At 40.0% G+C, this 16007-nt stretch overlaps 1 protein-coding gene across 1 annotated transcript in view; it reads right to left on the minus strand.

The window, feature by feature from the left end:
* The window catches only part of LOC121903841 (transmembrane protein 132D), a 40061-nt gene extending 26383 nt beyond the window's left edge, over positions 1-13678 (minus strand). Inside the window, exons 1-3 of the mRNA XM_042421234.1 lie at positions 13620-13678; positions 12553-12805; positions 2489-2618 (exon numbers count right to left, since the gene is read on the minus strand). Coding sequence (XP_042277168.1) covers positions 2489-2618; positions 12553-12805; positions 13620-13678 — 442 coding nt within the window. The remainder of the gene's footprint in view (positions 1-2488; positions 2619-12552; positions 12806-13619) is intronic.
* Between the last annotated feature and the right edge of the window lie 2329 nt (positions 13679-16007).

The following is a 16007-nucleotide window of genomic DNA, read 5'->3' on the forward strand; positions in this document are numbered from 1 at the left end:
TGTAACCTTGTTGCTACGCTACAAGTCTCGACCTCAAACCTGCACACTGTTATTGGCTGAGGGCTACACACCCACTGCCCAAAGGTTGATGCCTAGAAGCACCCTGAACACAACAAAAATAGATAAACACACTGTCACGTACTTCTAGTGACACATAAGTGATGATTGAGAGGGATTATTTTTGTATATACATTGTTTTTTTTAGGAAAATCCTGCATAGTATACCTTTAAATATTACAGATTAATTTGAAAATAATGTTCTCCATCACCAGTTTTAATACAAATAACATTGCTATATCTAGATATAAAGCTATATTTTGCCCTGCAGTTTGTCCTACAGCCCTGCGTTAAATTATTTTCATAGGCATGTAAGATTACTTCTTTTCAGTCTGCTTGTCTTTTAGCAATATTTCAATTGCAATCAATCTTTGTATTATTCTATTAAAATGCACAAAGCTCGAGTAACCACTGTGAATTCTGATGTGCAGTAATGACTTTTACCATATGTGCAAAACAGCTTGCAGAAGTGAGTTGACTCCCAATAGCATCACAGAACACGACAATGAATGTCTGCATTTTAATCAGCAATTGAAAGATTACTGTGTCTCAAACAATCTCTTTTATGCTATCAAATGTTTTTGAACAAATGTATATGGAAACATTTTTGGTCGCACATGTAGCATATGGGTCACTGCCACAATTAGAAAGTGTTGGCAATTGCCCAGATGCTAATAACGCTAATTAAGCACCTGTGGGAGACATTTTCTGTGTGTTTTTATCTCATGGCTGGCTGACCTTTCCAATCATCTATCTTTAGTAGATGATTGGACAGGAACAGTAACAGTAAAGAGCCCCATTAGATCTGACAGCTTGCTGATGAATAGGTCCTTTAATGCAAAGATTTGAGTCTTTTGTGGGACACTTAGACACTGAACAGTCATCTTGGGAGGTAATCAACAGCTCTCAACAATGGAAAGACAAGATGTTGGTATGCTCAGGATTTTGAAAAAAGTGGCAAAAGGTTGGTTTTTTTATATATCTTTGAGTACTGTAGTTAATTATCAAAGGGCACTTAGAAAATGGGAAAAACTTGGATCCAAAATTGTCTGTCACGGGTGCCTAATTGGAATATTGTAGTTCCAATTAAATGAAAACTCACAAAAATGTCTTCCCTTATACCAATTTTAAATGTGTACTTTTTTAATACTAATTTTAGGTTAATTACCATGAGAACAATGCATGACATTTAACCATAAATGCTAAAACAATAGTTCAAAAACTTTTATCTGGCAGTGTATATATGCTCCGAGATCAAAACAATTTCACTGATTTATTGTTGTGCCATGTACTGTATAGTCATGACAGTGACTTATGTGCTGCCAAGCTGCAAAATAGGCCTGGTTATAAACACTTTCCAGGATAAAAAGTTAGACCACAAGAGTTCTTATCAGTAAAATCTCCTTGTGTAGTCAAAGTTCACTTGACAGCATTATACCCCCATCTGCTATAGGAAGTGCTTTATACAAACATACAGAGATGATGTAGTACTGATCATATAGCCTGTAATGCTCTGAGGGTCTGGGTATAGCGAGAGGGTGGAGAAGATAAGGAGAGAGAGTGAGAGGGGGGAGAGACTGAGAGAAGCTTAAGCTTGTGCAGTGATTGGTAGGGATTGCTATGTCCAATGAGACTCTAAAAGCTGCTTTAAAAAAATCTGTTTTATCACAATTTCTCCATTTTTTGTCATCTTCTTATCCGAATATATCAGCCAGATTGCATTCCCTGGAAATAGCCGCCTATGAGGCAATTATAGGCTTTACAATAAATGCCTTTGTGGTGTGATTTTTTTCTTTTTCATTATCAAAGTTGAAAATTTAGATTGCCTGTTTCTTGTTTGCTTTACTGTGTGCGGAAATGGGGTGCCCCAGCTTTCTGGCAGACATCTATAGAGGAAAGTAATACTTCCCAGAGAAAAGCAAAGTGCTAAGCATTAAAGCATGGCTCAAGTTGTAATATAAACCCATCAAGTCTTTCACTCTTCACCAATTTCTTCCTAAATGTTTAATATCCCACTCGTTGCTGTTACACCCCTTTGCCACAAGAAAGACACATATGCTCATGTTAGGCTCACTGGGATGCTGTATCACTGTGGAGCAAGATGTAAGTTTGTGGCACAAATGAGGACATTTATCTATTATTCAGACTTGTGGAGATGGCTGTTTTACTGCTGGCATGGCATTGCTGAGAGAAGACCCACCTTCCTTCAGTAGCATGTGCACACAATGGACATGCAGTTAATTCTAATTGCTAGTTTGTTTCCAACTGTTATCATTAAATACACTGGAGACACTGTATGTATACTCAAACGCTGACAGTGAGGCTTTAAGTTAATTCATTGCACTTTTGCACGCTGTAAGCTGGTCTCTGACTGGCATTCTTAATTTCAAATACATCAAAACAACCAAGCTATTACTCCAAGGCTACTTACCTTGTGTGAGAACTGCTATAATTGTAACAAATATTATCTGTAAGATCCTCCAGCTCTGGCAGTAAAGGCTCATGTTGGCACCCGGTGCGGCTCGTTGTTCCAGGCAAGTTCCCAGTGTCCGTGGTTTGCTCTTGTTTCAGCAGAGTATGGAGCGGATCGTTTCATCCATTTCTGCAGTTCGCACACTTAACATAATCACACCTGTTGGGGTACAAGTTGGAGTGTAGTCCGTGTTGCAGGTGACCAGGACAGCGCATCGATATCTGTTCATCGGCAGGTCCACGGTTGTGCGTAAAAGTTGTGCGTAACAAGCCTGGAGATGTCTCTCCTGAAGACTTTGTGTGCGGTTAGAAGATGTGGGAATCTTGAGCTCAAAAATACGCGACGGAGAGAGTTCAGTTTAGATCAATATTACCCCTCTAAGGGAATTATCTCAACAAGTCCTCCAGATTGAGTGAGTGACCCAGTCTGCCACCGCTGCTGGGAATCTGCGGTGTTAAACGGCTGTTAGCAGATCACTGACTGTCTTGTGCGCAATCCTCAGGGCACTAAACTCATCATCTGTCACTGTTCATCCGCTCAGGAAGCCACGTCCAGTACGCAGCTGGTACTGTAGGATTAACCCTGCGTTGGTTTGATGTCAGAAGAAATTATCAATCACGTTCATATCACGTTTTTAGTGTCTACTGATTTTTGATCACTTAATCTGTTAATGTGGGACTTCACTGTATATTGACATAGAAAAAAGCCACTTCTCGGTTTTATCTTCTCACGTGTCTTTGTGGTGTGGAAATGTTGGAATGGACCATTGAAAGAAGAATCAAACAAATGCAAATATCATGAGGATGATGTCTTGAATTAAAAAGATTCTAAAAGTAGAACACTTTTTTTTTTTCAAACTGATAATTTTCCTCTTGTGATGGTATTAATTTTCTATTCAGAAATGTATTCCTTATTGATTTTAATAACTTTTTTATTAGTGTCAGAGAAAATATAGGCAGACAAATACATAATGTATACGTTTATTATTCCTCACCAAAAATTATGGAATATTTATGGATAATATTCTGCACAGAGAGTCAATGTATTGCAACATTGTCAGACCTTGGATGGTGCAATGCTTGTACTGTAATAATCACAGTTTAAATTCAACCAGGGAAATTCAGACTAATTAGGACATTATTGCATCACACGTACCTCATTAGAACAGTTCATTCAAAATTTAGAGATTGATTAAAGTGGAATTAGTATTACCAAACCTGCGAACATTAAGTGTTTTGCATGTTGCCTGTCAAAACAATAAATCTGTTTTAGTTACAGTGACACTTAGATTCCAGTGGGCTCTGAATAGTTGAGAGCATCAGGTGGATTTTTAGTGCCCTCTGATGGTTAAGAGGAGTTTACATGTCAGTAAAGCAAAGGTGAGTGACTATTGTTGCTTGCAGCCAGTTGCATCAGAAATTTTCAGGTTTTCAACTCATTTTAGCTCATTTTATTAACCTGATGAACAGAAGAGTGGAATTGAAATTCATGCATGATAGTTTTCTGCGCAGGTGCTGCGTGAAAGGGATGCTAACACTTTTGTAAAGTCTGTACTTGCGTGTGTGGGGGAAAAGGGTAAAAAAAAAAAGCCTCATATTCTCCAGAAACAGAGTCATGTGTATATATTCACAACTCAATAGTAGATGGAAGATATTGACTCCTTTCACTCCAACAAAATAACTTGTTGGAAGACTTGTAGTGGTAAATTGGGCTTCATTGACTAATAAAGAGGATTAACCAACATATCAACACATAGACCAAACCTCACGTAATCACAAGGAACGAGGAAGTTGCCACTAGCTCACACTGTCAGCTTACTTGAGCTCCTCCCTGGCACTGCAGCACTGTGATAAACAGCAGCAGCAACAGCATCTGTGTGTTGTGGTTGCTTCAGTATGCTGTAGTTCTGCCGTAGGATAATTTAGATCCTTTCCTATTTACCTGCTCCTCACACACAGAGGAACTGCCAGCAACGCTACGTATTAAGAAAGGCTGAGAGGATTTACCCCCCAAAACTGGTGCTGAAGTTGTTATAGTAGTGCACATAGAGCCATAAATCAGTCAGTATTCACACACATGCATGCATATTCATACATACTCACAAACATAGAATTTGCGAGTGTATAAGGAGGACATGAATACTTGTAAAACATGCATACAAGCACAAATATTTAATGATATTCATAAGGACGTAATAGCTGAAAGTAAACATAACCACATTTTTTCCTCTGCTATGTAAATCAGACAGGTTTGACTCAAGGAATTGACAGCTGAATGGTTGAGTAATCTCTCAAACGAATCTTTATTAAAATATCACAGGTGTGCTCTTGTAAGGAAACAGCCTTTTTAGTCAGCTGATGTAGCACATAAGGTGAATCACTAGTCACCAGTGTCATGCATTCACCCATCATTTAACATGACATTACGCTGTCTAAAAAATAAAAAAAAAGCCTAAAATTTGTGACCTTCCTCCATCAATTCCTTATAAGAAGCACCCAGAGTAGCTCACAGACGCAGAGCAAACATATGGTGAAACCTGTCAAGAATATGTGATGAACACTTAAAGGACAGAGAAACAACACAGGCCTCCGGATATGCAAGTTGGGATGCTGACATAGATAGATGTCACAGCAGAGATGTGCTAGAGTGGGGAGAGTGGCCATAAACTGGTGATAGATGTGAGTGCCACGAGGAAAGGGAATGTGTTTCCAATGTACATCATCCTTCTGTTTGACAGATAGAGGTAGCTTCTGCTGAGGTGCATTTAGCCACACACAACACTCTAATGTTCCCATTCTCATTTTCATTGCAAACTCAGAAAGAGAGTGCACTAAAATTTACATATCTTTACAATAGCATTGTTACTAACCATTGAAGGTTGAATGTAATGGAGTTGCAGGTATTTATGTGTGTATAAGTGTTGACTTACCTGCATGCTCTTGTATGTCTTTCACTGTCTCTGCTGGTCGTATATGAGTTCCTGTTGTTCTGCAGTGTGTGTTAGTGTTCACTATAAAATGTTCCATTTAATTAAATAATAACATGGGTGCCATGTGTTTCTACTTGGTGACAATGCAGTCAAGTTGGTAGTCTCATGAGTTCCTTATTTTCCATTTTACAATCATGTCAGCAGTCAATGATAAAAAGATTATGATGTTTCCCTTTTAAATAAGCCATCAAGTCTGCAGTTGTAAATGTTGATAAGTTTTTTTTCATGGATGGGTTTCTGATGGTCTGCACCACTTTTCCAGAAAGGAAGTGATCAAACTGATGGAATAAAGAACTAAATAAACACATTTCAGTAGGATTGTCAGTCTTTTTCTTATTTACAGTTTATTACTAATATATAAAGCATTAGTAAATTATTTATTTACCATAAATAAAGCCATTAGTCACATCTATAAATGCTTTAGAAAGAATGCCTTATTAGAAAATAATGAATCTTAATGTCTCAGGGAAAGAGTTTAGTACACCTAAATATAAATATCTCCTATTGAAGACTAACTTGCAATTTAACTCTGAGAGTGTTAAAAGTCAACACTGTGCTAGTGTTTGCTGTGAAGCATGGATTTGGTCTGATCTCGTAAATGAATCATGAAGCTATCCTGGCCCTAACTAGCCTCAAAGTTGTGTTCACAGCAAGTTTCAAGTTTTTTTATTTAACTGATTGTTTAACTGAACTGACAGTTATTTTGAGTTAGCAAGTGTTATCATTTCTCACTGAATAAATAACACAACATCAACACCTCTACAAATATGGCTCAAATATTCAAATCTGCTGAAGGTGTTTAATTAACTCATAAGAACCCTGGCATCACGTTGATTTTTACTATTTATTATTTTTCTGAAGTGCTTTTCTACTGTTCTGCAGGCAATTGTCCAGAATAAACAGGACTTAAGAGCAAACTGTGCTCATCGATGGGGACATTTCAGAGAGAAAGTGCTTGATAATAAAGTGCAGATGAGGTGGAAGGCCTTGTGCATTTTGCAGGTGCATGGTGGTAGCTATGATCGCACACTGGGACAAACTGCACATAAAACTGCAATGCGAATAAGAATAGGAACGATACTTGACAAGTCAGACTACGCCCACTAAAGCTGCAGATCAAACACAGTCTTCTTAAAACCATGTCAGCTACATGCAATTACAGTTAGGGATGCTCCCACCTGCAGCAGGCTCGATCTGTACTTTCCCACCCGATAAACCTTCAAAGAGTGTACATTGTTCAAACTGCAATGAATAACGAGCCCTCTGCTTATAAGACTGAGGCACAGTTTTCCATTATGTTCTTCAGTGGATAAAACAGTGATAGGCAAATCTTTGATATTTGCTGGAAGCTTCTACCTATTAAATGACAAGAGAAAATGGTTTCTGTGTCCTTAATAGGAGGGAGGCGACTGGAGGCTTTTTCTATTACATGCCTGTACAGCATCCACTGCACTCCCACACAAGCTGCTCTCCAAACATTAATAGCGAGTCTGTAAAACTTGAAAGGTATAAAGCAGAGACCTGAACAAACAAAAACTCAGATGGCTAAAATACACCAAGTCTTATTATTCCCCAGGGTCCTAGAGGCACACAGGTTAGCTCTGCACCAATGTCACCAGGAGCTAGCTGCAAACAGTCATTATGACTGAGTATACAGGTGATTCTGACCATAAGCTGCCTGTGATAGATGATTTACAGGCTGTAGAGGTTCTGAGTGTGCACTGGGATCATTTCAAGAAGTGTTAGCCATGCAACTAGAGATGAAAGTCCTGCTAGCATTCTTACAAGCAAGAGTTTAAATAGTGATGCTTGCAACTGCAAACTTATTTTTTTAGCTCAATTCTTTATTTGAATAGCATACCAATGGTTGTTTATTCCAATTTCTTGTACAGAGAAATGCTGTCTACAGCTTCCTAATCCAGCCCAAACTGGGCCATGAGAAACAGCTCTCCATGTTTGGGCTGAATACCCCCAGGCAGCCGAAGAAGAGTTTGTTCAGCCTAATCTCCACTGTGTGATGTGTGACTTCTTCCCCTGCTGTTGTACTCATGTAATCTGCTGTTTGTGCCGCTTTAAGACCGGAGAGTAGTGAGGGGTTGAAGCGGGAGACTACATGATGGGAACTGTCATCTCTGTCCCATCGATGGGTGCTGCCAGTATCCTGCTAATCCCCAGAGTAATCCCACCACCACAACAGAGAAATCAGACACACCAAGGCAGGCAGGCCTGGGCTCTGCAGCCCTCTGCATAGCCAATGCACACTGTAGTGTATGCTTGCACACAACTGTTAACACAGCAACAACAGCCACTTTACATGAAAATTGGAGCACATACTTGATTGAGGATTGAATTGATGTTTACATGTCTTGACAAATGACAAAAATGCACGGGGCAACTGAGGATCGTTTGCATTTTGAATGAAACTGAGTAATCTCTTGAGTAAAAAAATTACACTATCCAATCTGAGATGCGTGTGACTGAGAGTTTTGGCATATGCCTACGTTGCCTCTCTTGAAATCCTTAAGCAATCCAAGAAGATATCTCACGTAAATACTATTAATCAAGTTCAAAAACTGTCTCTTGAAGTCAAATGCTCTTCAGAACCACTGCATAGGAGAAATGTTTTCACTCAGAGAAATCATCCAACTTTCTAAGTAAGTTTTCATTCTGTTTCCCCTCCTGTAATGACACTTCTGTGAAAAATGTAAGATCTTGAGGATCATTCAGCCGAGGCAAAACATTTCTGAAGACAAAAAAAAAAATCTGATGTCACCTCTACGTGTCTCCTTGCAGCTGTCTGAAAAAGCACAAACCAGATGGAATCTGACTGGGTGAAAACCACATGTTTGGTTGCCGTATAAAAGATGCAAACATTTCTTCCCTCTCACATTTTCTTTTTTGCCTAATGAGGAAGCTTTGATGTTTCTGTGAGACAAATAATTCTTACTGGAGGCTGCCATCTTGACAATTATCCTAGAAATATGTTACCAATAGTGACAATAAGATCTTGACATCTGGAGATGTGTTTCCTTTTAAAGTCAATAGAAGAAAAGAATACATTTCAGGCAATTATCAAATAGTTTTTCTCCTACAACGTCATTTGTTGCTCCTCATATTTTATTAATATTCTCATTAATCTCCTGTTTAGTTATCTTAAGGAGGTTTAGAGGAAATAAAATCAGTGATGCAGTATCCAGGCCTCAATTAAGTATAGATGCTTCATAGAATACTCATTATTATCCTCCCATTTTTCTCATTCATTTATCATTTATTTCTATATTAACATACAGTAATCCTTCAAAGAGAAGTTTCCCATTTGGGGGGGGTTAAAGGAATAGCTCCTTCTCCCCTCTATGTTTCCTTTTTTGTTGAAACTGTGTAGAGGTTAAGAGGTAAAATGAATAATAGAGGACTGGGTTTGTTTTTTATGAAAGCATCACTGGCTCTATGACAACTATGGTGGATTAAATCTCCACTACAATGCAGTTTGGGTGACAGCTCTAGAGGTCAGACAAGGAGACTAGACAGACTCTTATTTCAGCTGCTGGCAAGCTGAGAGGCCTTGACCCAATTTAATATGTTTGCCAAAAGGATATGTACATACTCAGTATGAGGAAGTTGTTGGCTGCGCACTTTAATAGTGAAAGAGAACCAAGAATAGATGATAAAGTGATGTCTAGCCTTGTCTGTAATCGGGCGAGTGAACTAAAGGGCAAAGATGACAGGTTATTTAAGTGCAAGGACAGTTAAGTACAATACAGGCAGGCAGCAAAGATATTAATCTACTTTGAGAGTGGCCCATAAATGCTACCCAAAGGACCTATGAGGCTGATGAGGTTGATGGACGGGTCATTGTGAGTGAATTGCAACACCCCATTGGTTGAACATTAAGGTCATGAGGTGGACCTTGGTGGAATCAGATTGTCAAGGATGAGAGGTGCCGGGGGCAACGTTCAATAAAACATGAGAGCAATCTTCTCACCGGGAGTAAAAGTGCTTGGCAGTCCAACTCCAGGCAGCCCAAAACAGATTTCCCCTGTGAGCCAAAAGCACTGCAGATGCTCATTCACCACGGCTGGCAATCCAAGCTGCCATCAAATCGACAGCCATTGCCGGAAATAGTGCTGGAAATTGGTCAAACTATCACACAGTATCTGACCTCTGACAAAGCTTATCTTGCACAAGAAAACGTATGGAGCTGAAATGATAGCGTCTGTCTGCACCGGCTCCTCTTTCTGCCTCATTAGTTACCGATATTGGATAGGTTATCTCAGCTTACAGCACATTTTAAAGTTGTAGCCAGCTCACCTTATCCTGAAAATGCTGCAGCGGAAAGGTTAAAATTTGAGAATATCACACCTGAAACTCCTTTTGAATATGATGATTAAATATGTGCCTGCCGCTTCCCCTATATGTCTCCTGTGTGGCAATAAAGGTGTGTCAATGGTGGCTACATTCAGAGTTTGTTCCATCGCTGAAGACTGTCTGCTACAGGGCATGAAATGAAGAGACAGATGATAAGCTTCTCTCTCACGCTCTGGGGAACACAGTCAGCCATGATGGAATGAATCATGACAGGCAGGCATTCCAGATACAGATTAGTATGTATACAACAACACCAGACGATGCATTCACAACCACAATATGGACAACCCATGATCTCTATTTGGATGTGGTCACTGGATTCTTGGAGTCTTGGATGCAGATAATTCCTTAAGCCTGATTATGTATGCATGATTATGCATGGTATGGGTGCAATTTGTTGTCTGTTGTTACTTACTACTCCTTGATTAAAGCTGAAACTTTTACAGAAAGTATGTGTTTCAGTTGAGGTGAAATTTCTGCACATGAGCAGAAACCGCAGCCTAAGCAGTAAGTAGTGTAGACTGTAAACATCAAACTTCCAAGTCTTCCCCCTCAGCATTCTTAAAGACACTTTGCAAGACCAGAGAGGCTCCACATCTTAAGCCCAATTTCCCTTTCACTGATAGAGTGCCAAGTTCCAGGAATTACCTGGCGAACTGCGATCAGGTCCAGAGGATTAACAGGAATATTCTCTTCCAGAAGTCAGACTTTTTTTTTTCCATCTCCAGAGAGTGGTTTAGGAAAAGGCCAATGAGTGGATGTCAGAGCTCAACTTTAATTTATGTATATTTCTTTCAAGCAAGCTCACAACAGCATGACATGCAGGCTGAGCAGTTAGCCAGCCATGTTATTAGATTTTTTTTTCTTACTGGGGATGATGGTGCGCACATGAGGAGTTTCCAGGCAGGCAACATGTCAATCTAACAGCACAGGTGAACGGACAGATATGACAACGTATGTAATCATATTATGTCATACAAGTGATCAGGGGAAATGTGTGAATGTCTAAATATTCAATCAGGGAGTGGTGCAACAGTGCAGTTGTGCTGCCATCTAGTGCTACGGTGCTGCACCTCACTGCATGTTGAGTTTGCAGTGGGATGTAAAATGAATTCAGTTCTGGACTGCATTCATTTTCTTTTCATTTATCTCCTGTGAAGCATACGTGTGTGTGTGTGTGCTTGTGTGTGTGTGTGTGTGTGTGTGTGTGTGTGCTTGTGTGTGTGTGTGTGTGTGTGTGTGTGTGTGTGTGTGTGTGTGTGTGTGTGTGTGTGTGTGTGTGTGTGTGTGTGTATGTGTCTCTGGGGATTGTGCCTTAGAGCACATTTTTATTCTGAGCATCTTAAAGTGCCAGGAGTGCACATGTCTCTAGTAATGGTAATCCCAGAGGGAATCAAAGCCACAGTCCTGGCAGTGTTATTGCCACGCTCTATCAATTTAACTTCACAGTGTGTATCTGTGTCCATGGTTCAGTGTCTGTGTCTTGTTGGACATTGATGTTTGGACTCTTGAAGAGTCAGTTCAGCCAAATTTTAAAAAGTGGTATCTAACCATGCAGATAGTTTGGGTTTGATTTGAACAGGTTTTGAGATGTTAGTCTCTGTATTTTTTTGCCAATGTCCCAATACATTTAAAGTGCAATTTTTAAAAAAATCTACTCTGGAACTACAATTTCTGACAATGAATAGTCCCTATGAAACGTTCCACAGTGTGTTTCACGGAGAGGAGTGAAAGGGGCAGTGAAGATGTTGCTGTTAGAGTAACAGCTTGATATTTTGAGAAACTGTTTTACTTTCTTGCACTTAGCTGAGAAGATAAATACTGCATTTGAGAGTGGTATCAATCTTCTCTTCTTACTCTTGGCAAGACAGTGAATACAAATGTAGAACTATTAGGCTACTTTAATTTTGTTTAATTATATTTCATTGCTTTGAACACCACAAATAACATTCTATTCACCTCCATTGTATTGAGCTTGTGAAGGAAATCTCAAAACCTCAAAAACTATCTGAATGGCTACATACATATATTCTTTTCTATTTTGGGTGAAAAAACTTTTTTGGTCACAAAACATCACAAAACATCTCTCTCTCTCCCCATAGTTTAACTGATTAATGCTCACATTTTAGCATTAACCATGAGGAATGATGGTATCCTTTGAGTTTTGTCTCAAAAGTGGGAACTTCTGAAGCAAAACCGTAAGAACATTTAACTGTGTTTTGCCAAGTCAGTTGCATGGAAACACAGTGGGTTGCAGCAATACATGTGAACTACTACAGACTATCTTCCTGATTGCTTAACATTAATGGTTGCCAGTTTCCATCACTAAACAGTGGGTATTCTTAAGTGCTGAGATGAAACACCTGAGCAAACAACCAACATGTCTGATGACATCCTCATAACATTTATCTCTTTCTATGTTCTCATTACTTATCATGCTGTTGAACAGATCTACAAAATGGCAGTAGTCAATTAACAGTTATGGTGGTGGCAGGAGAAGTAGTACAACTAGTCCTTTATTGGACCTACAGTGGAAAATTCCTTTGTCATTTCAGGTGATACAGATGTCACCTCAGGTTTTGTTATTGCTCTGCTGTCCTCCACAGGCTTCTGTTGTACTGTGGCTCTGGCTTGTGATTGACTGTGTATGCAGCAGGATGAGCCACACCAGGACAGAGCCACTTATCACTCCAGGAGCAATGGATGACCCAAGAACAGAGATGCAGCCTGGACCGCACACTGTGTCATCTGTCAGCCGGGCCGCGTAGGTGAACCGGAGGATGAGAGGAGATGAGCAGAGCTGAGATTTAAAGCCAGCCCTCCTCACATTATCTTCCCTCACACCATTGCTCATGTTGTGAAACTTCCCGGAGCCAAGAGCCACTGGGACAGGCTTTACAACCGGGGGAATACGGGGACAGCTGAAGGATGAGGGGAGGCATGCTACACCATCACGAGCATAGTGTTATGGTTATATTTCTAATGAGAATAAGACTCCAAATCGCTGTATTCATCAAGCACAATGAGTGTCAGGGAATTTGTCTTGTCAGCGCTGATGCAGGGACGTATCGACAACTCTGCACCAGTGCCAGCAAGACAAATGTAAGTATATTCATTTTCATTCAAGGAGAGGAAGTAACACTTTTACCACAAAACTTTCACTTCACCTCTGTCCTTAACCTCCTCTGTCCAGCTGTAGAAGGCTATCACAGCTGTGAACAAGCCAATGCTAATCCTAAAGGACTGGAGAATGCATTATAACATTAAAATGAGTAACTCCTTTATCCTTTATCTGTATAAAAATCAATAGAAAGCTGACCCAGGCGAAGACCATCATACATGGAAAACAAGCTCTTCTCATAATTGTCCTCATGTGCGGTGCAGTCATCTGTTCAATCTGCTGTGTGTGAGGCAGTGAGCCTCGCAGACAAACACATCTTTCCATCTGGGGCAAGCAGAGGGAGGGATGGTGCATTCAGTGGAGCTGACAGGTACCCACTTCTGATTCAATGTGATTTATTTCCACACTGAGCTTGGACGTGGCCAGTGCATCAGCAGGTCAATTTGGATTGGGTAGAAGGAGAGGTGTCTGATTGATAGAGTAGGGCCAGCCATGTTCTCTATACGCTCCGCTCCCCCTCCATCAGGGCCCCTATATGGCTGATTAATCCTCAGTACACAGAGCAGAGGCTCTGGCAGTGATTTTGTGTGTTTGTGTGAGCTTCCATCTCTGACCTAAGGCTGCCTCCTTTTGGAAGCAAGCTGCCATCTGGGTCATTTTGGCATGGGTGCATCTTGTTAGTTTGGACATTTGGAAATATTTCCATAAGATGAAGCGAAGAAAATTATCTGAAGTCCGGCACAAATTATGATTGACCAAATGCATTAGTGTCACCACTAGATGGCAATATCAGCTAAAATAAATGTGATAGTTCTTTTTTTTTTTTTTTGATCACTTAAGAACAGATTAAAGAACGTTCTGTCTACATAAATTGAATGTTGTTTGTACTTGTTGTGGACTTGTGTACATTTTGAGGACAACATTTTAGTAAAAACCTCACTTGTATTAAGTTGTACCCCCAACCTTTGTTTCTGTTTTCTCAGAGGGATCAAAAATATACTTCTCTTCATCTAAACCTGTGGTTCCCAACCTTTGTTGTCAGCCATCAATATGATAATGGATGTTTCAATATTTTTACATACAATTGAACTGTGGATATTTAGGTTGGTTTGGTTTGCATTCATTCTACTACCACTTGTAGTGGCTGAACCTGGATGTTTCAACCATTTATGCATTACTTTTACAAGTTTGAGCCATTATTCATTACTTTAAGCAAACTTTTAAATTCAATTCAAAATACTTCATTTGTCCCTCAAGAGGCAATTTAGGACAAGCACGTTTGCAAACAACTACACATGTGCAATTCATTTACACACATTAAGAACAATCTAAAACATTCAAATATGACAGTGTTATTTATTACTATCAGCTATTACAATCATTTATCCACCACTTCTAGCAATCTATTTTAACCATTTATCAATTTCTTTTAGCTATCTGTTTCAACTGCTTGCCCATTAGCTATGTATAGTAACCATTTATCCATTATTTTTCGCAATCTATATCAATTACTTTTAGCAACTTCAGTTATTTACCAAATACTTATCTTTGATTCTGTGTTCGCTTACAAGCTATTTTCACACATGTCCAGCTGTTATGGCTGACTGAATATTTTTTAATCAAATTTTTATTTCATCAAATTACCCATGCTACCCCACAATCTTTCCACATAACTCCTGGCAACGGTAGAAGTACCCCCTGGATTTCATAATCACTGATCCAAATGTCAGCTTCACTGTGGATTTAGTGTATACAATCAATAACACAGTGTTATTCCCTCTGCCACTGCTTCCACAAGACCACTCCATAGGCGCTAAAGCAGGCAAATGAAGGACAGCAAAGAGCTGCTGACTTGCTTCTTTATCAGTCACAACAGCACAGCCAGCCTGCTCCCTGTAGTTCACTTCAATCCCCCTCTCTTGGTGTTTTCTCTCACCCAGAGCCTAGTTGTGTTGGGTGAAACTTAACAGACCCTCGGCCCCTCACATCTTCAAGGCTCGGTGTGGTCAAAGTGCTGCCTGATGTCCAACTGACCCTGCCCACCTCTGAGTATCTGACCAAGGCCTCCCTTTTTTGCCTGAAACCCCTCAAAGGGGTTTTATACCTTTATCCAGGCATGAGATCAGAATTCTAGCTCAGGATTAGGGTCAGTATCTGGATCAGTTGTATCAGATATCTACTGAAGCATATCTCCCCATCTCTCTTTCTCTTCTCTGGCTTTGCTGGTCCACCAAAAGACGTTTTTATCTTGTGTTCCCCTTCTCCTCTCTCCTGGAGATGAGTGACACATCAGAGATAGCCTTCAACTAATCCTATCCTTTATGCTCTGTGAAAGTAAGTTGCGAGCCTGTAGCCCTTTCACACTTTATTTGTTGTCGTTTGAAATCATACTTAATGTCATGCTCGACGTCAGATGGAAGCTCGGTGCCTTTTCAAATTTCACTCAGCCAGTGATGTGCCTCTCAGAAACCGAAGAAACTTAAACATCAAAGAGAGACAAGAATTCTCCCAGTCAGAGTGTTGGTTATTGTTGGACTTGCTCCAGGAAATACTTGATGAATGCATTGGCAACGTGCCTTTCAAGCCGGCATTGTTTTTGGTTGGGGAGATTTTAAAGCTTCCCACACTGCTGTCATTATACTACAGACACTGAGGCACAATGTATGCTAGTCTGTGATGGATCGGATGAAACTTTCTCTTCCTCTAATTATAAACCCTTTCACAGGCTAATCTCAATGATGATACACTGCTTCAATTGAGTGTACATTTTTTTTTTTTCAAACTTTACTGTCATCGGAGCTGAAATTGCTGTCAGTCATCAGTTGTATGTGCTCATTTCTCCAGCAGGTGTTGCTAGTGAGCTGGTGTTCTCACAAACAGACACTGGAATGAACTTTGAGATGGTGAAAGTGTGTGAGTGTGTATGTGGGGGGCAGTCTATCCCCAGAGCTTTACCTGACCTCCCATTCCCCTCTGCTGCACACACCTTGTCAGCAGGTTGG

Source organism: Thunnus maccoyii, chromosome 9, assembly GCF_910596095.1.
Source record: "Thunnus maccoyii chromosome 9, fThuMac1.1, whole genome shotgun sequence".
Taxonomy (NCBI): domain Eukaryota; kingdom Metazoa; phylum Chordata; class Actinopteri; order Scombriformes; family Scombridae; genus Thunnus; species Thunnus maccoyii.